Source organism: Vanessa atalanta, chromosome 2, assembly GCF_905147765.1.
Source record: "Vanessa atalanta chromosome 2, ilVanAtal1.2, whole genome shotgun sequence".
Classification (NCBI taxonomy): domain Eukaryota; kingdom Metazoa; phylum Arthropoda; class Insecta; order Lepidoptera; family Nymphalidae; genus Vanessa; species Vanessa atalanta.
Genome location: NC_061872.1, coordinates 10,242,223 through 10,267,136, shown reverse-complemented (window position 1 = coordinate 10,267,136; position 24,914 = coordinate 10,242,223). Strand labels below are relative to the sequence as shown.

The window sequence follows — 24,914 nt, the reverse complement described above, 5'->3', positions numbered from 1 at the left end:
CCGGCGCCGTGGCGATGACGGTGCAGCGCGACGAGCGCGACGCGCGCGCTCCACGAACTCGCTTCATGATAACAGACATACTCGACGCTGCGCCTAGGGACCTAAGCGCACACAGAGATTCCGATTCGGACAGATCGGCTACAGACTCACCAGGTTAGTTAATATAAATTTTAATAAAACTGACGCTACTCTTGTACCGATAAATCAATTTTTGATGAAAGGATTAGAATATGAACTTGTAACAACTTTGGATTATTTAAAAATGTTTTAATAAAAGGATGAATGAAACTATTGATATATTTTAGTATTTAGTATAAATTATTAAGTAGGTAATTATTATTAAGCAATACTTAATTATGGAGGCTTTCTATGGAATATGTTTGCAAATGCAAAATTATTTTAATTATAAATATTATCGTAAAGTAGAGGCACGTTCCCGCTGCGTCTAAGAAAAGACTTCAACGGGTCTGACGGCATTAATAAAATAGAGTTTGCATAATGTAATAGTAGCGTTCTAATTAGAAAAACGGCCTAGACATATTTAATTGTTATTCATACTATATTATTTAAATATTATAATCTATTAATTGCTTACACCGGCTGTTTGATAATACCGAGAAAGACGATAATGATCGTCACGCAAATGAATTCGCTTAGAATTTTCTCAGAATTTTGCAACAATGCGCTGTTTTCTAAGCTATTAAATTATTGAGTGACAATTATATAACAGTTAACTGGAGCAGCCTCCGCATAGACTTACTCACGCCTTAAAATAATCACTCATTGTTACGAATTCAGTGATATTAAATAAAGAAAAGACAACATGTCTGCGTATGAAGAAATCACTGATGGAGAGAAATATCTTATTTAATAAGTATACATATATTTTTAAGTATCGTGACTTTATGAGACTTATTAAACATTGTATTCTGGTTCTTTTTTGGCCAAAAGCATACGAATTGTGATTTAACGAAGTCACGATATGTACAGTAGCTAATAATACTTTTCTACTTGTATAATTAAGGCTTTAATGTTAATAATTCTTGTGTAAATAAAAAATAAGTAATATTCTATTGATAAATATGAATATATAAACAGCAAATATAATCACGTCGTAGTTGTCACTCGTAATTAGAAATCTTCCACTCCGACTCTACCAGTTCTTCTTAAGGTCTACAAAGCATGTGTTCAACGCTTGACGTGAGGAAGTTCTTTATACAAAACTTCTATTGAATCTGAAATGACGCGCCATCGTGTGTAATGAATTTGTAGTTTTCCAAACAATGACAAAATTATATAATGAAAATTCTAACTGTTTTGTATTATTTTTAACTTTCCAGGTTGAAAACAGTGGGAAAATAAATAAATAGTTTTCTAATTAAATTATATTATATAAAAACCATTGTTTGAGTACATTAAAAATTTAATTCCGCTTAATTAAGTGGAAGTCATACTAACCTTATAAGTTTAATGAATAAAATTTTCGTTAACTTAAAAGACTATCTCTTCATACAAAGAGATATGACATTATTGTTAATTTATAGCATACATTGCCATATTTAGTTATGCTAGAAATTAGGAGTTAAAAAATAAAAATTACTATTAAACAAACAAATGAATACCGGCAATTAATTATTGAGACAAATTGTTGATGCCACCCAGCGTCTACAAAAACAACAAATGCTTAATTTTGCTGTGGAGATTAAATCGAAGTTGTGTACCCGCGGGCCGCGGTCGGATCGCACTAAATGTATTATGACAAACTTTAGCGAAATTCGATAGAACTTAGAATATTGATTAAGCTGCTATCTACAATTTGCAATGATATACATATGTTTATTACAGTAAATAGTCTAAAATATTCCAAAAAAAAAGAATTGTGAATAAAATCAAACAAAAAAAATAGATGTTATAAACTGTAAATGTATTCAACACGGACCACAACTAAAGTAAATCTATATCATAAAAACAGTCGAGTTGAATCGACATCACAGCCGATTGTGTATGGGACGGTATCCGACCTACAAAAGGTCTTGCGTCGGCTACGGATGCAATTTCATCCGAAATAAAGGTTTGTCACAACGAGCGTCGGGCAATCAGTTGTAACAAATGCTGTGTGACTTGTTCATGGATAAACTTTAAGATTTGATGTGATTGATTTAATCACTATTATTAATTGATAGTATTCAATGTTATATTTTACAATAGATTTATTTATTTAATTTCTTTGATATTAGTTTTTTGTATTAAAAGCAAAAGAGATAATATATTTTGTTTAAAATGCATGATGTCCTAATCTATCTGTTCTATTGAATCCATTATGCGTTTAGTTTTTAAAATTTTTATGATTATTTCTTAAAGTTTTATAAAATAATTTTATTAACGTTTAAAAAGAATTGTTTTATTACATGCTAATTTACAAACAAAACCGTGAATTAGTTCTCTATAAGGCTTTAATAGCAAAAATATTTTTCTAAAAATTACCTCTAACTCTATATTTGAAGATTACTTAAATATTAATGGCCGATTGCCTGCAGCTTTATTCCTTTTAATTCGTACTTCTGGTTCTGTTTTGATCAGGGTTCCAGTAGTTGTTGTATCCGTATAATTTTCTATTGGTTTTAGTTTTTTTGTTTCTATCAAATTTAACAAAGCGGTGAGCCATGAAAGCGGAACGGACGAATAAACAAATAAAATTACTTCGAAATAGTTGTACAAACAGACTGTTTAATAATCTTAATAGATATAATTTATATATACGCATAAAACAGCAATAGGGTATAATATAATTTATAAATAATCATTGTAAAAATAATAAAATTCATATTAGGTATTTGAATAAACATATTCTTAATTTCTTAATTTTTTACCACGTACTCATGGCTTAAAACATTTTCGTTAATATTATAATAAAAAGATTGTAAGCATGATTCAATCTCCTTATATAATAAATTTAAATGATAAAAATATATCTCTGGTATATTATAATCACATAGTCAATTCATCATTATCCTTTTTAAAATCAGATTTATATAATTGTATATCAATTTAGCATGACACATTTGTTAAATATATTTGTAGGTGCTTATTTTTAAGAAGGATTAAAATGAACAGAAATGATCACAAACTATACAAGACTTTAATCTGAAAATAAACTATAAATCCAGCTTGTCTACAAAAACAAAAACGTTAACTTAAAAATAATAGTCAATTGAATGCTAATGTTTGATAAATAAATGACTATTAACGTGAGTGTTAAACAAATCGACTCTATATTTTATCGTAAAAAACCTCTGAATAGCTGACCCGTTGTCCGTCTAGGTTCGCCTTGACTACATAAAGATAGCAACACACTAAACTACTCAATATTTTTTTATTCTAATATTATTCACGATAACACGTAATGAAAGTAAATTTTACGTATTTGATTAGACATAATAGATGCAAGTGATCTTGCGGTTGAATGTGGCACTGTCCTAAATACTGTGAATAACATTTAGAACGATAAGACAAATGCAAAACACATGATCATAATTTATATTCAAGAATTTCAATAGGTACTTAATATAATCAATGAACTATCGAACAAGTATTGTAATTAATAATATTCAATATCCAATTTAATTACAAACAATATTGAGATAACACAGATAACAAGACATTGTTTTATTTAACATTGTCCTTTATTGTATCTAAGTACCCGTGGTTGTATGTATGTTACGCGTAATATCGCAAGTCTTTTAATATGTAATTCGGGTGCATATACATCTATCCTACGATAAAACCGGATTCAAATTTGTCATACTCAATATATAGACGTGCTCGAAAAGCCACTATGTAACGGTTTCAATGAAACGTAATTTTAAAATAATTTATTTTTTAATTGCCCTTATCATCTAACTGAAATAGTGACACTAATAAACGAAACGTCAGAATATTATGAAAAAAAAAATGTCCCATAATTTACGTCTAAGTTTTTTAATAATTTCTGATGAAACGTTGTAAATGGCTGCGTGTAATCTTTACTGTGATATAACTTCTCATTATTTTATATTTATCCGAACTCGAAACTAATTATTAGTATCTAAGGTAATTTATCAGAAATTCATTTGTTAACCTCGTGTTTAAAAATGTATTATAAATGCATTTATTTTTGAGATAAATATACAACAAACATAAAGTGAAGTACTATTTTTTATTAATAAAAAAAAAAAAAAATACATGATAAAATACTTTATTTTATCGCAATGATTTCGTTTGTGATTATGATTTAAATTGTTTGTAATTTATTTTAAAATAGACTTTGACTTAAATTGTACATAATCTTTAAAATAAAATAATTTTCACACAAAACAGGTTCGAAATATCGGCTCTCTTGCTCTAATGTGTGGTATTAAAAGTATAGCGATATTTTTATTTCTATCAAATTCGCTTAAGAGATCGGCATTAATGTTTCTTCTCCTGCTAAAAAATGTAGATCTTAATCATCCTCGCTGCTACACTGCGGATGTACATACACACGTTAAGAGCCCAGAATTTCTTTCTTCCCACGCAGGCTCTTTTACGTTTTTTTCTTCTATCGCCGAGCGTAAGATAAATTTGTAAACACCAACCCGCGACCTTCAACTATGTTCCACTTGTTCTGTAGTACACCTCCGATGTTCGTCTGGTTTCGAATTATATTTAAAGAAAAACTTTCAGATTTGTTTTAAACTTAAAACTGATTTACTGACGAATACATTAGATTTTTAAATATTCTCGTTCATTTCTCTATTTATACAGATATATATATATTCTAACATTTTCGCATAATAATTCTTAGATAATCTCTCGAGATACATTATTCAGATAATACAGATACCATTAAATTAACGTTACCGTTAATAGAACTGTATAATTGTTTGAGTCATTTCAATTAATTTAAATATTTATTTCAAAACACTTTAGCCTTTTATTTATATTTAATGTTTGTGTATCAATTGAGAGAATTTATGTGTATTTAAATAGTTCACATACACATAAATTACTTTAAATATCTCGAATGAATGTTTAGTTTTCAATCGCATTATCCCGTCGACGATTTAATAGACAAGCTGATAAACTCGAAGCGTTAAATAAATTAAATAATAAAACGTATAATGGCCACGATAAATACAACTCGTTCGGAACACTCGGTTCCGAGATAAGTAAGCCCTTATAAAACGGACCAAATTAATCCTGGCTGAAAGGCCTCTCCTGGGCCCGAGGGAAGAGAAAAAAAATGACGTCATAATCAGCTTTTTGTCAAATGTCAAGTTCAGTTCGCTTTTTAAACTTTAAATAGCTCACCTAATTCATAAATGTTCGTGCGATTTACAGTTGGTACAGTTGCGTGCAAAAGTCGGTATTAAGTGCATATAAAGAAATTGCATAATATGAAAAGTCATTATATTCGGAAATGATCGTTAATAACGTTAATCTTTCCGACTATATGCCTTATTTAATGATTTTAAACCTGTCAATTACTGTACTCAACCTCCGCCGGCAGCAATTAAATTGTCTACGTACAACTGTAAATACAAAGCTTCTTGCATTGTAATTTAAAAAACCCATTTACTGAGAATGTGAAAAATACAACGTTTATAGCAATTAGTGTTCATAATATAAACTGACTGACAATTTACTAAAGTAATTAATCTCCACTTAATAATAGAGACGCGGTCACACAATTAAATCGATTACTCAGTAAAAAATATTACTTTGATTTTAGCGCTTGTCAAACGCGATTTCCTTGACACTCCCTTGACACTTGTAATTTTATAAGGTAATATGCACATTTAAAAAAAAATGGTAGCAAATAGCGTTTTGCCATTAAGTATACCTTTACGAAGCCACTGGTTCGTTACTTGAAACGTCAAACCTTACTTCAAGCGCACACCATCGTTAAGCTGCTTAGCATACCTTGTTTTGGATCAATTTATGTTATACAAGATTCTACTCTATATAAAAGGCAATAAAGTTCATTTTACCACATTGGACACTGTCGTGACTTTTGGCATCTCGATAAGCGTGAGGTGACAATTCTTTCATCGCACCAAATGATAAAATCAAAACTTTTTAGTGTGACAATAAATAGATTATCATTGATATAAATAGGCCCAGTTGAAATCTCTCATAATACGGCTCCTATTCGCGGCTTTGTGTCGCATTTGACAGGCGATGTGAGCTGTGAAATTGAGTTCGATTTAAAATATAAAAGTTCGTCTTAAGACTTTGTGATTAAAGTTTTTTTTTTTTGTTAGGGATTATTTACAGTCTTATTTGTTGTACTAATGTTGAATTTTCAAGCCACTGGTTTGTTTACTGAGCCAAATTTTTATGAAAAAAAAAAATTCTTAATCTTCAAAACACATTTATAATGTGTATATATATACATTAAATAGTAAATTTCTTCTTGTTATTTTAAATAAATCAGTCAGTGACTCAAGGTTTTGTAAGCATGTCATATTTTTGGGTAAAGTCATGTGAAGAGACCGTGTAATAGCTTCTGAAATCTGAATGTCCACTTGAGCGGTTTCACATAGAGTAACGGAAATAGTATAATTTTTCATACGATTTCACATTGATGTACCCGAAATCGTCAACTTATAAGTTCGATCTATTTTATCCGATACATTTAATTTTATATGCTACTTTTAAAATAAACATTATACTTCTTTTAAGAAATTCACATCTAATAAAATCAATTATCCATAAGTACGTACCGGACGTATGGACAGTGCGTTAATATGTTGTGTACTAAAATCTTAAATTAAGAAGTTTTATATTACAGATTACTCAAGTGAAACAAACATAAAATCGGTCGTGTAATCCCTATTAAATAATTTACATAGAAAATCTTAAATGTCAATTAAATAACTTTTAAGACTTCGTACAAAAATATGAATAGTTTGTGCTAACCCTAAGAGATAGTCATTATATGAATTAAAGAAATCGTTGTATTGTAATCGTGTTTACGTAAACATATAATTACACAGATTTTCTAATTGCTATCGTGGCAAAAATCAGGCAGCTCGTTCCAGTATTGTTTTACGATTAAAGTGAATGCAAAGATTAATTACGGGAAAACTTATGTTGAATTCATAACCAACGCTTCTTAGAATGTTATTTAGATGATTGTTCATTGATAATTTATTTTTACATTATAATATTATTTGAAATATCTCTCACAGACAGTATTTAAATAAATAATGAACTTTTCAATTTGAAAGGGAAAAAATAACGATTTTACATTTAAGCCGTACTTTTATATTATTACGTAAATATTGGCATAATACAATTTAATTTAAGAAAAAATTATATTAAGTTTAACAGAACATTATAAGTATCACACTTTAATTAAGTCATTTAACATAGTGAGCAAAGCGCAAAACGTAGCACATTAAAATTGCATAAAATGAAAATATCATTCATAAATAAGTAAATGTTCACATTATAAAATATATTTCAAATCGGTATATTACAAAAAAAGTAGCAATATAAATTTTAAAATATTAACATTATCCATATAAACGTATGTTAAGGACAATATTGGGATACTAAATAAAAAACCTATTATGATTTATGATTGATAATTCGTGAGTTTTGTTAGTGAATTATATCAATAATATTATCTGTGAAGTGTATTACGACACACTTATGATATAACGCCATCTCATTGAGCGCATTGTTCACTGCGCTCGCGCATCTTACATGGCTTCCACTTACACGATCATCATTAATTATATCACTGCGTGAAACAAATTATTGTCTTTAAAAGGTATGTGTGAGTAATTTTATTATTAGTTAAAATTGCAATTTATTTTAATATTTAGAATATAAATATTCTTTATGTAACATACTAGTTTTGCCCGCGATTTTAGAATTTGACAAAAAGTTATTTTGTTGTAGCCTAAGTTACTCCTTGTCACATCAGCTATCTGCCAGTGAGTCCCGTTAAAATCGGTGCAGTCGTTCCAGAGATTAGCAGGAACAAACAGATAGACAGACAAAAATTGAATAAAATTTTATTTTGGCATATGTAGGCATATGCATATGAATTTATTAAAAAGCGGTTATTTTATTACAAACAGACACTCCAATTTTATTAAATATAATAGATAATAATAGATAGGCCCGATTATATTAATTTATCTTAAAATTTTATTTTAATAAAAACAGTAAGGCTACTTAGCATTTGGAAATTTAATAAACATTATCTGTTCAAACAATGATTTGGTTCATTTCTCTGCTCTGAGCAAAGAAGTTTTCTATAGGGATTTATCGACATGAAAAACTGTTAGTTCGATTCATCATTGTGTAGTTGACACTTATATATTATTTTATTATTAATAATAAAGACAAAACAAATAAAACATTAAATATGATTTACAGGACATAACAAAGCAACGATGCTTCACGTAATTACGAAACGAACTTTAACTGGAACGATAACATATAGTTAAATTTATTAAGTTTTTAACGCAATTATTACGTGTTTTTGTTCAAGTAATTATAAACTAATAAATGAAAATTTGCGTTGGAAGTTTTTATTTCGTAATTATGACGGACATATTTTATCTACGCCGGCTACTTGTATTAAAAATGTTTTAGATGATTTTCCTTATTGAAGAAAAGTTACATGAATCATTAGAACATAAGCTAACTTGAGAACCTACTTAACAAATGTATAAGCAAAATAATAATGATAGAATCTATTCAAAAAATACCTAGGAAATAAACGCAACGAGGATGTGACGCAACTATGCTTAAAAAAGTTTGCTAAAAGAGATCGACACTCAGATCCATTGCTTAAAATATAATACGAACTATTATTATAATAATCAATACGAATATATTTGAAGCCTGATTTAATAAATTAAACTTTCGTATAAAAAGCCAATGTCAAATAAACTACACTTTTTTGTCCTTTGAATGTTGTAATAAATTCGATATTACTTAAATTTAAATGAATAATTTAGTTAAAATATATTATTTTTTCCGGAATAAAAAATGGGCTTTATCTTAAAATGACTTTCATAGATTTTAGATACTTATGTAATTATTGTGATATGTTTCATGAATTAATTAACCATTTTGATAAGGAATAATAATTTTAGGCGCTAAAGCTCGAAGTAGTGTAAAGAGGTTTTATTGTTTACCTATGTAGAGTTATTTTCTTAATTATAAAATGATTAAATGAAGGCTGTGAAAATATTGGTCTCCCTGATCAAATCTCTATCAAGCCAAATTGCACGCACGCTCTCGATATGACCCTTATAGTCCAATTGCAATTCCAATAAGATTTGAAAGAGATCAGACGCAAAACATCGTCGAGGAGATTCATCGACGAGTGTATAGCACCGGGCTGCTATTACAATTTTTTCACAAATTCCCAGTATTTGTGAAAAAATTCACTAGACGGTCCCGGGAGAATTGCCTGGAATTCGGCATCTTTAGCTTTTTAAGACTTAATTATAAGTACTGCTAACCAATTGCTTAATTTACTAATTATGATTATTAAAACAAAAAACACCCATTATAGTATCGAGTTGTGTTGACTTCAATCACAACGCTCCCCCGGGACACATAACTTATACGTAAACCCAATTTATGCATTTCGAATTTCAAAATTGTCTTTGAATTGAAACCATTGATCGAGACTATAACAATGTTACGTAGATAATGTTGTAAAAAGCATAAAAAATTACTAAAAGTCATGCTTCTAATGTATATAATTGTTCTCGATAGAATTATTGCTTCGTGTGTTGAAAAATTAACTCTTAATGTATTTTTTTGAAATTCATTTTCAAATATTCAAATATTTGACCGATTTTCAAGGCACCTGGTTATACAAGTTTATTTATTGCATGGTATTTAAGCCGTTTGAATGAAACTAACCTTCGCAACAAAGACAAACTAAATCACAGAGTGTTAAATTAAATAAAGCGATATCTATTCATGAGGTCACCTTGTAAGTAAATACTATTAAAATTGTGTAAGCGTTTGACACATTAAGGTCATTTAGATACGCAATTGTAAATGTAATTGGATGAAAGTATTGAATTATTTTAAATCTATTAAAATATTAGCATATTATTTTCTGAACTATCATTCGCCCTTAATAAAAAAGGAATCCAGCTAAGGGAATTTTTCAAGCTACATCGTATTTTGACGGGTAACTCTTAGATTTTATTTTAAGGGTTCTTTAATTAGTTAAACGTTTAGAATTTATACCTCCACGCTGGTGCAATGCGGGTGCGCTTTTTTATTTACACTTTTGAGCACGAGATAAAGGTATATACATGATACCTCACTTATGCTATCTCAGCTTCAAAACATATTTTTTTGAATTAACAATATATTTAATTGTTTTATAATTATGATTAAATTGTGATTTTAGATATTTGAGATAAGTTTTATATATTTTTTTTAATTTGGTACTTATTGAGGACATATTAAAATATGTTTGAGAGAAAAAAGGCGTGGGGCGTGATGTATTAACATTGGGAGCGGGCGGAGAGATCACTTGAACCGGTAGTGAGAGGCTGTGTTATAATATTCTAGTATTATCTATATTTGAAGAAATCTAGATACGACTGCTAACATGAGTTATTATAATAAACCTAAATTTAAAATTATTATCATCTTCTTTGTATAAAACATTGCTTAGAGAGCTAATTGACGTTAGAGAACTTTAAAAATATAATTAAATAACTAGTTAACATTTTTTTTTAAATATAAAAAAAATAAAAAAATAATTTCGCCATTCTTGTAGGGACGCTCACGTCTGGCTCGCCTCGCTACTTATAATAATCGGTAGCCACATAACCGAGTACTGACCTTAATCTTACAGATTTATTCTTGTAGCGATTGGAGTGTTTATTAATCAATTAAATATTCTCCGAATCAATCAAGCGCTCATAAGTAACTTAATATTCAATTAACGGCTTAACATATCTAATAGATACGTGGGATGTCCTTTGGGAGTTATTGCGGTGACAAATGAACGAGGTCGGTAACGTGTTGCTCGATTATAAATACATTAGACAATCTAACACGTGTATTATAAGCATTCATTATCTTTTTTAATCCTCGTTAAATAAAATCGAAATGAAAAGTCTAAACGTAATTTATAGGTCGTAAAGTTCATTAGAATTCTTTATATTCGGAAACGGTAGTCGTTCTTAATCGAATCGTAAATTATCAAGTTTAATTCGTAATTAGGTATGTATGTTATGTTATACCTTGAAAATAAATATCGTTAATTAATTTAACAATTACATTGTAATTATAATAAATTATGTTTTTTTTTTCATAATGAAACAGTTTAATTACTATGTTTACAAAATAGTTTCGTATCGGAATAGCCCTTTGAACGGATATTTAATAATTATTTTAGTTTTATTTACTAATACTTAATTCATTTTAAATAAATTGAAAAAAATACCTATTATCATTATATATTATAATATTATTAAGTAAATTCTTAAATTAATTTAAATTATACTCTATAAAATGATAATGAGCTCATACAGGTATACACAATGCGCTTTTAATATCTATTTTTTCTACAATGAATGTAATTAATCCTTTTTGTTTTTATTAACAAACAGACTGAATTATAATAAATTGATTACATTACACGCTTTATATAAGCTTTACTATAAATAACTAAGTTGATATTAATATACTAATACTTGTTTTTATTTTACTTTGCATGATGTTAGGTGTATTATGTAATTCGGGCGACAAAAGATACAAGTCTTGTAAACCTGATCTGATAATGGTTAAACTCTTGAATGACTATTACATTAATAAACCTAAAACATAATATAAAGATAAACCTGAGTCTGGGCTCAAACCTGAGTCTGGGCTCTCTTACGATTTCAACAATTCCCATATATGAAAATCCATAACTAAAAAACAGTTCTTGTTTCAATTTATTTTCAATATTCTGGTTTTATATAATAAGTCCTATAGCTAAGAGATGTAATGTTTGATTTGATGGAAAAGGCTAATTAATAGAAGTTTTTCTGGATATATGAATAGGATATGATTTCATGATTCACATTATACATAAGATTCCTTATGGAAACGGTACTTTAAAAAGAACATTATTATATAAATGTCGAAAGCTATGCTAATATATAACCTGTCATAATTAGTATTTTATTTATTGAAATTAGATAAAGAATAATGAATCAACACTCAATTAAAGTTAAGCGAGCACTTGAAAGCCGCGAGTCCATTGATATAGACATCTCATAGAACTGTTATCATTCATTAGGACATATCTTCATTTCTCACATTAGGAACTCATTTTTGAAATCGTATTGATAAGGTTAATGGTAGTTTGACGTTTTATGGTAACATTATTGCCCACTAATGATAATAATTTTCACGGTCGAGCAAATGCAGTTGGCAGTTGGACCTTATTATAATAAATTAATGGCGGCGAACCCTAATGGGCCTCGCTCGGTCATAATTACACTCGATATTACAAACTGGAGGGGCGTTAAAAAAATCGCCACTTCGTAGCGTTCCGACAATTTGTAGTCAAGGTTGTTATGTGAATTGGTAAGGAAAATGTTTACATTAAATACTTTTCCAAGTGTTGCTTCGCGATTTTCGTTGTAAAAAATTGTAGGTACCTAAATTAAGTATAATAAACCACTTAATAAGAATTTTTTTTTTTTTAGAGGTATTGATATAAAAAATATTCAACCGTAAATATGTTATAATAAATGCTCTTTTCATAATATCTTTTCAATTTTATAAAGCATTTGTTTGTTTTGAATGAAAATCTCGAATGGTATAGGAATTCAGTTAACGTAAAGTACAACATCAGATTATATGTATAATGCGAAGGAATTAGCGCAGCCGAGTGTAGAAGTTGCGGTTTACCACCCAGGCACTAAGCGCTCAGACTACTTACTGTCCCCCTATTAACTAACATGCTTGCGAATTGTGAAATACTTATAATATTACATTACTGGGTGTCTAGATTTTACTTAAAAGTAATGTCTTTGAGAATTCATAAAACGGATTCGTGGAATACAACATTGCTTTAATATTTAATTCCAATAAAACGCTGCTTCTATAATACTTGCTCGTATGATACAAGTACATTACTTTATTAAATATAATAGTAAAAAAATGAATTGAGCCTGCTTTAGACAGTGATAAGTTTAAGTAATTTTAACTTGTAAAATGATATATTTGTTTAATTTAAAAGGGTTTATCGTTTACCTAATATGGTAAAGGTCAAAATAATTAAAAGACAACAAATTAAACATGAATCGAATCTCCTGATCAATAATAACCTAATTTGATCTTTACATTTCGTCTCGTACCTGAATTGCTTTTAAATTTTGCCGAATTGTCTTTCAAGATATGAAAACCACTTTAATTAAGAGTCATTTTACGATAAACGTGTTAATATGTTTGGGTCGATAATAACCATCAAATATTGAACACCTTAATTCGAGATAAAATTACTTCAAATAAAATTCTTGGTTCTGGTATTGACTTTTTTTTAAAATAAAAATGCATTTAGCCAATAAATAAATTAGAAAACTCGACACATGTAGTTTGTTCTAATTGCACGATTAGTACTCGTTCAATCTATCATTTGTAAAATAATTGTGCACCGAAAAAATCTCGTTTGCAAGGTAAGTGATCAACGTCCGTGTAAGGAAGCGGTGCTGACCGCAGAAGCCTTACAACAGGGCTTCGTTCGAGACAACTTGCTTGAGTTACAAAGCTCTAGATAACCCTGTTAATATGACTGACTAGCTTTGTTTATATTAACTTGTTTTATGTATAATGTTTAACATATTACTGGTCTAAAGGGTAAAGTATTAAGTTAATTAAAAAAAACCCAATCATCAAAGTTCAGTCTTCGAATTCTAATCCTTTCGCAAGTTGTATATATAAAGTTTCAAAGCGTATATTTTATATAACAATGTATAAGATTTTCAATCGTTCCTCATAAAATCTATTTCAATATTATTAAAAAATCTAGTAGTCTCAGAAGTACATTTCACACTAAACTCATTTATTGATAAGTGTTTCTACGTTCTGTCCAGGAGGTTTATAATTTATATAAAATATTTATATTAACGTTATAAGACCAACAAATTAACTAATTATCAATACGATTATAGGTGTGAAAGATGATTCGGACGACGTATCAAGTAAATCCTGCGGCGGGGACGCATCAGGTCTTGCGAAGAAACAAAGGAAAGCGCGCACTGCGTTCACAGACCACCAACTCCAGACCTTGGAGAAATCATTTGAAAGACAGAAGTACCTCAGCGTGCAAGACAGGATGGAGCTAGCAGCAAAACTTGGCCTCACCGACACGCAAGTTAAGACGTGGTATCAGAACAGACGGTGAGTTTATTTTTTCATATCTTAAATATCTCTTACTTATAAAAACAGAATTAAGTACCCATGTTGAACTACTACTATTGTGATTTGTACTATTGTGCAGTTTGTTAAGTTTTCGATATTAGTCACCGGTCAAAATTCGTTTGAAAAACACATTATGACTCGCAAATATATGTATATACCATAAGTGTGTTTTTCTCGATACTAAGTTATCGTCTGATATTTAATATCAATGGATTAATAATTTTCACGTAATCATTAAATTTATTATTGAATTAATTCAATTTAAGGTAGGACCGAAGATACGATATGTGATAGGCATTTCAGTGTTGTTTTTGTCAAAAGGCACTCATTTAATTTAGGAATAAAAAAATCACTTAAATAAAATATATAAACAGAAAATTATAACACAACAAAAATATTTTATAATGTAGTAAAAAATGCTAGTAATAATTTACTTCCAAACAATTAAAGAATTCTTTTGAGAGCTCGCCTATTGGTCGAAATTTATCCATAATCAATATTGAAAATTTGAGAAAGCGTTTATGAATTTGCATTGATTTATTATCAATTTATTTTGTGGTAACACTTAAGTTCGTCAATACCAAGAAAAAGGTTCTAAACTCTGTGCATTTGTCTATTTACAGAGATTAACGAGTCAAACCACAAAGTTTATAGTTTAAGACTATCGTAGTGATTGAGTTATAGAGTGAGTTCTAAAGTATGAACTTTGTGGTAGACTGTTAGAACATCATACCCAAAATCGATTCCGACAGATCGGCTGTCATTTTCTCCATTCGCTATAAATATTATAGAATAACCATCGTAACGAATGTATTAATCATGATCTAGGCATTAAGGAAATGTGATAGCTGGTGCTGAAACAGCTTAAAGACTTTTAAATATATATCATACCGTATCAACCGTAGCCGTATGGAGTATATTGAATATGGTATTTGAGGAATTGCTCAAAATTATGAAGAAAAAATAAAGTCAGGATCAAATAAATGTATAAATAAATAAGTCAGTTATGTTTTATATTACGGTAATGATATATTATTTCCTATAAATGCGATCTGAAAAAGATCCGTCTCCTGACTACAAATTCCCTTCGAGTTACATGATAATTGTGAAGAAATGCTATTAAGTATTCCTACCTCCCACACCGTAATGGGTTTATAAGACTGAATACGTGTAAGACGGCTCGAATGAAGAAAGCAATTATAGCTCGCTACTTGATAACGGTCTAAGTGACAAGAGAAGTAATTGAAAGAAATTAAATGACATTTTTTATTACTATAAACGAAAATAATATTTCATATGAAGTGCAATGTAAATACGTTATTACTTATTATTTTTACATACTATTGCAATATTACAGCTGATTTTTAAGTCGAGTTTCTGGGTGGAAACGGTTTAACTGTTGTATTGAAATAAATCTAAGAATATAACATTTTCGATATAACCAATCACAATATCTTCGTTTGGCTATTAGAATAATATATTTCTATGCTATAATATAATGGTTTATGCGCTGTTAGCGACCGTGTACGTGTCTGTTAGGTGACGCTGTAGACAAGATTTATAATTTTGGCACATAATACTTATATTTACTGTATGCGTCGTGGCTAAAAAGAAAAAAGCTAATTATTGAAACTGATAAATGGATGAACCGTTGTGGTCGAGTGAATAATAAATTTTGTCGTTCTTATATTTTCTAGGTTGATATAACTATATAGGTTGATATATATGTATATAATATTAAGCTGCTTCAAGGTGATAATAAGTAAGATATTTGAGTCGACATTTTTATTCGCATTCGCTTTCAGTTATAAATTAAGACAACAGTAACTTGATGTACTTCGTGAGATAGTCGGCGAGTCACACACAGACAACGCTGAGTCAGCGTATTGTCATACTGTAGCCGCTACTCGCTCGGTGTATGGATCTCGATTAGCCACAATGATATATATTCGGAATAACGTTACCTTCGCGTAATAAATCAATGTTAATTTCAACAATGTTCATATTTTATTTATTCGTAATACCTATAGCTATTACACATCTGTCTTTTAAACGAGTGTTATTTAGAAGGTTTATTGTGTTATGTCTACGGCTTTTGTAAACATTTTGAGAATAATATTAGTTTATATAAACTATAAAACGTTCCACTGATGTTTTTTTAATAAAAACAAATAAAAATAAAAATGTGTTATTATACTTTTATAAACTAGGTATCTTCTGGGTATTTTTTATTGATGAAAATATAAAATTATAAAACATTCGTTACCTAATGCTAAAATAAATAATTTAAACAATAAAAATACTCTCAATATTCAGTTAAAAACACATGATGTTAATCATCTTAAATCACTTAACGAGTTTCGTCGTCGGCTGTACCAAAGCGGTTATTTCAAAAACAAACGTCAGTAATTAGACCTTAGCTGCCGCCGACCATGCCACCTCTAGACACTTCATAAAAACGATGGTAGCCAAAAAACTGGCAATCTCTAGTTTTCTATTACGATATATTTTTTATAATAAATAATTGTTGTTTTACGTACATGCAATTATTTCGTATGGTAGCATTTAATGATTATTATGTATAGTTAGTGTCTAGTGTCTGAATAAAACGAGTAATTTAAATTACCCTACAAGAAACCTCATAATCTCTAAGACATTGTTTTATTTCGAATAATTCATCTTAATTGTTGATTGATTAAACTAGTTTTGTGAAATCACACGATTAATATATTTGCATAAATTAATGCTTACGCGCATTGGTCCAAGATTTTTTGGAAAAATTTATAATAAATTTCATATAGGTAGATATGTATGTCATAGACATAGACGATCAATGATAATGGTTACATGAGGTGTTGCGCAGGCGCCGCGCCGCACAAGTTGTCGCCCGCCCCGTCTGGTGCTTTTTTCTACCGATGTAATTTTTTGCTTATTCTTTGTTGGTTTTCTATAATTTCGGTGAAACCAATGTTTGGTCTTCGATTTTTCGGTTCGTGAGAGGGTGTGAAATTGGAGTTAATTGAAGATTTAATAGCTTTTGTGTGCGGTCATTTTCTTATCTTCTTAAACATTTCATGGAACCCGTCTATGTGCATGTGTCGACGCTTTATGTTTATAATTGAAAGATACCATTAATTTTATTGGCAGGATACAGAATTTTATTAGCAATGATAAAGATTTTAAGACATTATGATCTTAGTTTAAAAATCTACCTGCTACTATATATTTTTTAATACATTAAAATCATATATTTCTTTTGCGTTTAACCAAATGAAAAGATAATACTGTTGTTAAAAATAATTTCCTGGACGTTTAACATTAAAAGATTCTTATCAAACAATAGTATACTCGTTACAAAAAAGTTAAATATTTTTAAAATTAACTATATTTTTGTCCTAATTTGAAAACTCCATAACATACAAGACACGATATAGCAAATAAAATCAAGAACAAATGCTTCGGATTAGGATTGAGGACCAGATTGTTGGTACGTGTGAATCGAAGACGGTCGGCACTTGACCATCCACAGAGCGCCTGCAAGTCATGGCCCAGCCGGCGCCGACGCACCGTTTATTATAAAGCTTCCGCCGACCAAATTGATACTTTTTTACAACCATTCAACGGTTTATTTACTTAATTGTTTTTAAATGATTTCTTGTGTGATCACATCAGAGCGATGTTTCTGTCCCTTTTTGGACAAAACGAGAGGCACTCGTTTTTTGGCCGTTTTCCATCATTGATACCAACTTGTAAATACATTTTTTTTTTCAATTTAGTACAGTTTTCATTGGCTGTGATATGCAACTAAAAGCTTTGTTAATATCCTGGTTTTTATTTAATTAGTGGATCATTGGTAGATAATGTTGTTTGTTCTAATGATTTGTTATGTCTTATATATATTATATTGTATATATAGGTATATGACATTATATTGTATATATAGGTATATGACATTATATATTTAATTTCGACTTGTTAATTTAAGTTCAGTTAAAAATCCCGTCACAACGCATTACGAATTCAATTGTCCAAAATATTATAAAAATGTTTATTACCAAATTTAATATTTTACGTTTTATGATAAATAAATAAAAATAAAATAGTGTAATTCGTCTATATAGTATTTGTATATATTTATACAGAATTATTATTTTGAACCTAAAAAATCACTTTGCCGTTTTAAATGAATCATTAAATGAGAAATATTATTTCGTTTGTCCGTCGTGCACATATTATAGGCCGGGGGCTCTCGAACAACGTTTATCGCCGTTTAGTCGTCGGCGACGTGTAATCCGCGCCGATTACCTAATGACGCATCGTGTAATGACACACGTATAAACGTACATTCGCAAAGGAAAAACGTAGAAATCGATCATAAAATTTTATAAAAAAATTATTTTACGTTTGACCAAATTAATTATAATATTATGAATTGAACTTCTGTTATGAACATTTCCCGATTAATTGTGTTAAATATTTTCATAATTTAACCAAGACAGCATCCACACATACTTACTACAAGTTCCATCCATCTTCCATACAGCAGTAAAAACAGTTCCGAGTTTGCTCTTACATAATGCTTCTACAATTTCCTCGTATCCGTCTCGCAAATACTTAGCACCATAATACTGTAAGTCGATTTCCAACATTTTACGATCAGGTCGACCATCAAGGGTCCAATTTGTTTATCATAAATAACTCTCTTGATTAGTTCAAGTACTTCTGTATCATTACCGACTAAAATTGTTATGATAAGTGGCAGTTACAGATATATTAAAGATATGTATTTATATACAATAATTCTAGATCCTAGCAGATGACAGAATTCCACAGTGATTGCAAATTATAGGTATCAAAGTTTTTCATGCGGACCTAACTGAATGGAAATTTAATTTTATCAAATTAACCTTAATTGAGTAATGGTAAAGTCCTTGTTTTTATGAATAACACAGCCGATTTGTTTTGCTATTTTGATAATGAAATGAAAAAGTATTAAGTGTTCGAGTAAGATTCCCAAAAGCTAGTACACTCAGTGTAAAATACAACAATTTACACAATATGGCAATACACAACAACACCTAAGCTACAAATAATAGTAGATGTGTTTATGTATAGTAGATACAATAAAATTCACATACAGATGCATACCTACATATGCCTTTATATCATAATTTTTTTTCTCACTGAATCGCATTTTCCTTTATAGTTACGGAGAGGTAGGCAAATGTATTTAGTAATAAAGTATTTAAAAAAAAAGAATGATGCTCTATTTGAAAAGTAATGTTAAATTAAAAAAAAAAACAGAAAAGAAAACATAACAGAAAAAAGTATATAATATTTGTATAAGGAACATATAACAGTTAATAATTTTTTTTTCATTTAATAAATAGAAGTAAATCTTACATATTCTTAAATAAGCATTTGGAATGTTTTCTGACTGAGATACTGTTTTAATTATATAAATATTTCCCACTGAATTATTTTATTACCCTAATGGTTGTAATATTTGTATTGATAAGAGGAAAAAATGCGTGGAAAGGCAGCTTTGTATCATTTATTTAATTTGCCTGTAGATAAATCCGCTAAAATGTGATTGCTTGTTGTTTGGTGCTCAGACACACTGGTGGAAAAAGATACGCAACCGCGATAAATACCGTTTAGGTACTTATTTCCTTAAACGAAAGTAATAAATAAATGATTATAAACTTATTAGGATACCTTGTGAATGTATAGTGTCATATAGATTTTAAATCAAGTTTGTAACATACCTATCATAAGTTAACCTTTTTCTTATTTATTGAAACTTTTTTAATCGCGATGAAAAAAAGAAATCGAATTAATTATTCCTCTGGTGCGTTAATTTCCCATCGTTTTAATCTTATCACGTGTATTATGTTTACTTTTTTTTATTATCTATATTTAATTTAAAATTGGTAAAAGAGTTTTTACATGTAAATGTAACCACAATCATATGGTACTATATATTTCTTTTAATTGATGTTTTATTTATATATAATTGTATGTATGTTTAATCGTACTGTTCTAAAAATCATATCTGAAATGCAATACGTGTGAGTGCACGTTCCTAATGACATAATGTAAGGGTTGCGCGGGAGCTACCAAGAAGCACTAATCGCTTATAGCGAACCACTAAATTACACCTCCAGAGACACGGGAATCGAACCAAGGACGCGGAGGTCGCCTGCTTTATCATTTAGAAACTAATCATTATACTGCAGATGCCATTTCAGTTTTGGCCGGCTCATAATATAGGATTTCTCGTCCTTTTAATTCGTAGTATGCAATTTATTGTTCTAATTTGGATATGCCGTTCAAAACGTCAATTTAGTATAGACATTTGCGACCAAATACGGTCCGTCTGTCAAAAGTAGTTATAAATTAGGCTGTAATTTGTGTATTTAATTTAATGATAGCACATGTATGTGCGGTCCGTTTTTATGAAACGTATTTGAATCATGACAAATCATTTATTATTAAGGACTATTAAACTAATTTCGAGGAACCGTATTTATTATTATCAGTTTTTTTGCCAAGTATTAAAATTATTTTCTATTGAATTCTATTATCCCACCAGATGTAGTTTTTTGTTATAATTAATATAGTTACGACTACGATATATTTGTCTTCAGTATCATTCAAGATTTCTTAGAAATGAAAAGTATATAAGTAAAGTTGTACCGTTGAAATGTTCCTTTGATCGCAACTAAGTCGCTAAACAATTCCCATAAGAACATTCATACAAGCGCGTCTTGAAAGTTTCTAAACAGCGTATAAGTAACGTTCGAACAACAATCAAATTGAGCCCAACGCCCCACAACTTAAGAAGCTTAAGCACCAAGTGTAAACGCAAACAGTTTGGATCGATGAATGTATTCCTTGTTTGTCGACTATACAAGCAGAATTCGCATCACGTCTTCCAAAAACTTAAATCGAGATAAACAACCTCCTCCTCGGAGAGGTCGTAAGCAAGATCGTTTTAATGGACGATTTTCGTCTCTAAGTTGAACACTTAAGGCCCGTTTTAGAGTGAACATCCACGAATAACAATTGAATCAGTTCACGCAGCATCAAATCACTAAACCACTGGGCGGAGCGTAGACAGACTCCACCGGGGGACCGAGGAACAGAGACAGTGAAGACTCGTTCTTATGACGTTACGTGCGTGCGGGAAAGAGAAAAAGTATCGTCTGTTAAGAAGTCTCGAGATGGCAGGCCGAATTTAAGTGCGCTCGGAGAGCTTTTTGTTCGTCGTCCGCGGTAATAACAAAAAGAATAGTGTCACTGAGCAGATTGCCTCTCATTCAGCACTTGACAATTAAATAAGAGCTCTTGAGTGTTCACTCCTCGGTCCGACCCGTCATAAACATGATTAATGTAAGCGAAGCCTCTTTCTATTCATCAAACGTCGGCTACTGATAATTACGGAGCGGTATTTAAAACAAAACAACTTATCTCAGGTCGCATTAAAGCTTCCAACACTAGATATTTACTACAGATATGATTTTTATTTTATTTAGCAAAATATATGTGTACTTCAATATAATATATTTGAATATTAATAACGGATCCAACTAATGGCTTAGTAATAGATAAAAACATTATAAAGCGAAATATTTCACATTGTTTTGAACTTTTATTTCATACATATCGAGACTAGCTTTACAGAATAAACATTAATTTCCCACAATAACAACAAGCTATAACAATTAGACACAAAAAAATTAACGAAATTCAAAACTATTAAATTCTCAAACTACGTACAAAAAATAGTTTAAATAAAATATTTAATGACATACCATAAATAATTTTATGAAAGACGAGCAATAAAGCATTCCAACTCCCCCTCATTTACATTTAATAAAATTAAATGATCCATTTAAAGAAATTAATTAACGAGGTAACCAGTGAAGCGTCTTCTAACAACCACATCAAACCACACAAAGGGCTCTTCCCTATCAAAATAATAATAGCAATGATAATAACTCCCTTCGTATTAATATAAAACTCACTCGATGACAATAACGGCTCTTCAACTAATCGACAACTGCAAAATGAAATTAAATTTCACAATTGGGGATGTTTTCGATCCTTTTCAATTTGGTGGGTGAATAAAAATTACTAGTTTTTTAAATATTTTATAACGTCGCTTAATTAAATATATAACTAAAGCACTCACATTAAGAAATAATAATAATATATTATGATGATACGGAAACACGTTAAAGTTTATGCAACGTGATAATATTCTCTTTAGACAAATACTCTTCTAAAAGTTCCCACAGTTCGCTTAACTTATCATGACGATTCTCTACTTCTTTATTTTGATTAATTTCTTTAGCTTAATCCTTACACGTAAATGATACATAGAAATTCGTATCATGTTATTTGCATCTACAAATTTACTAAAACGGAAAATATTATTTCTTAAAAAAAATATGTTTTTTATTTTGAATATGTCTAAATTAAAATTAAGAACGATGGAATAGATCATTTTTGAAGTATGTTTTATCCCCATTGCGATATCTTGTAATTTATACTGGCTTACCCTTTTCGAATGAAGCAAATAAATCAAATTAAATCACTAGACGATGCTTCGGTGAACATACGAGTGCCCAAGACGTTTTGTCAAATTTATTATTTTATTTATATTTTTTTATTACTAACTCTATTGTGGTTGTCTCATTGTATTCTGGAGTGGTCTGTGACAAATTTGATGACGATTGGGGTCACAGTGCTGAATAGGGTTAGTGATCTATAGGTTTAGGGTTCGTAAACGACAGTTTCAAAAATTTTAGAGCTGGTTTTTAGAGTCGTTTTGAGCTTGTAATGTGACATAAAGTGCTCGGCTTTCTTGTGGTATTTGCAATAGATCAAAACGATTTATTTGATGATTCAATGAACCGATATAAACCGAAGTTTAGTAATATTTTTCGATAATAGTTTTCCGTAGCCCCATTTCACGCTTAATAAAATACTTAACAAAAAGGTTTTGCTGTATAAATGATTTATACTGCTATTAGAAATACCAATATCAGTTGAATTAATTATGAAATATTCTTCAACAGGACGAAATGGAAACGTCAGACGGCAGTTGGTTTAGAGCTACTAGCCGAGGCCGGTAATTATGCAGCGTTCCAGAGACTATACGGTGGATACTGGGCGGGAGTACCGGCTTACCCCGCACAGCCTACACCTACTGCCGACCTGTATTACCGACAAGCTGCTGCTACTGCTGCTGCTGCTGCGTCAGCCTCTGCTAACACGTTGCAGAAACCCTTGCCTTATCGGTGAGTAGTATTAATAATAAAATATTATTTTTTTGTTCTTTAAACTCCAATATCAAACCAACTGATCATATTTTTGAAATAATTAAATTTACCCTTGATCATAAAAATAGTAAAACATTTACAGATCATGTAGTTCTAGCTAAAATGAGTTACATTTACAGGTTGTATCCAGGCGCGCCTTTAGGAGGCGTTCCACCTCTAGGCTTGGGGTTACCGGGTCCTTCGGCTCACCTCGGCTCCCTTGGGGCTCCGGGGCTGGGAGCTCTAGGTTATTATGCACAAGCAAGACGTACGCCCTCCCCTGACGTCGACCCGGGGAGTCCAGCCCCTCCTCCCCGCTCTCCTCGAGAGCCTTCTATAGAACAGCGTTCTGACGACGAAGATGACGATGAAACCATACACGTGTAAAGTCAGTGATAAAAGACAACAAAGACGTAATTTTGCAAGTTTGGTTCGTGTAAAAATCTCAGTTGTGGTCGCAAGAAATGACTTACAAGTGACTATCGCAACTGGCAAGACGTACAAGTGCGTAACTAAAAGTTATCCTGTGAAGTGAAAGTCACGATTGAGTTTCGTTACCTTTTGTTGAAATTCAGAAGAGACAGTGCATATTTATTAGTTGCGTTTAAAACATTTCTCGAAGGGACGGTTCGTTGTGATGTTGAGAATTGTTTCGAAGTGGACAATGCTTGTCCGTAATAATTATGTGATATTATAAGCTCGGATAAATATTATTAATAGTAGTGACAAGTTATGTATAATATAAATACATTTGATGTCGTATAACTCTTGCTATAAATATTAATAATAATGCTTTCGGAGTTCAAAATTAGCAGCAAGCTGGTCTTGATCGTAGAATCTTATTGTTTACAAAGATGGGATACTTAATTTGTATAAAACTATTGATTTTGCAAAAAAATTATAAATCTAAACTCATTTTATGAGTCTATGAAACCTGTATGTATTTTGTTTCGTATAAATTGCCACTATTTAAATTAACAGATTATAACAAGTGCATAAAACATTTTTATAATAATTTATCTATGTATACTAAACAGTATTAACTTCATAAAAACAAATAAATAATATATCAACATTAATTTCAAACAATTGATACAACGTGCAAATAAATTGTGTATAAATATAAATGTATAATTATTATTATAATGT

The 24,914-nt window shown here is 30.1% G+C and overlaps 1 protein-coding gene across 1 annotated transcript; it reads left to right on the top strand.

The window, feature by feature from the left end:
* Positions 1-24,914, top strand: LOC125073052 (homeobox protein B-H1-like). Its single transcript, XM_047683739.1, has 4 exons — positions 1-153; positions 14,187-14,415; positions 23,523-23,744; positions 23,906-24,914. Exons 1-4 carry the CDS (start codon positions 15-17, stop codon positions 24,150-24,152), a joined length of 837 nt encoding a protein of 278 aa, XP_047539695.1. The 5' UTR covers positions 1-14; the 3' UTR covers positions 24,153-24,914.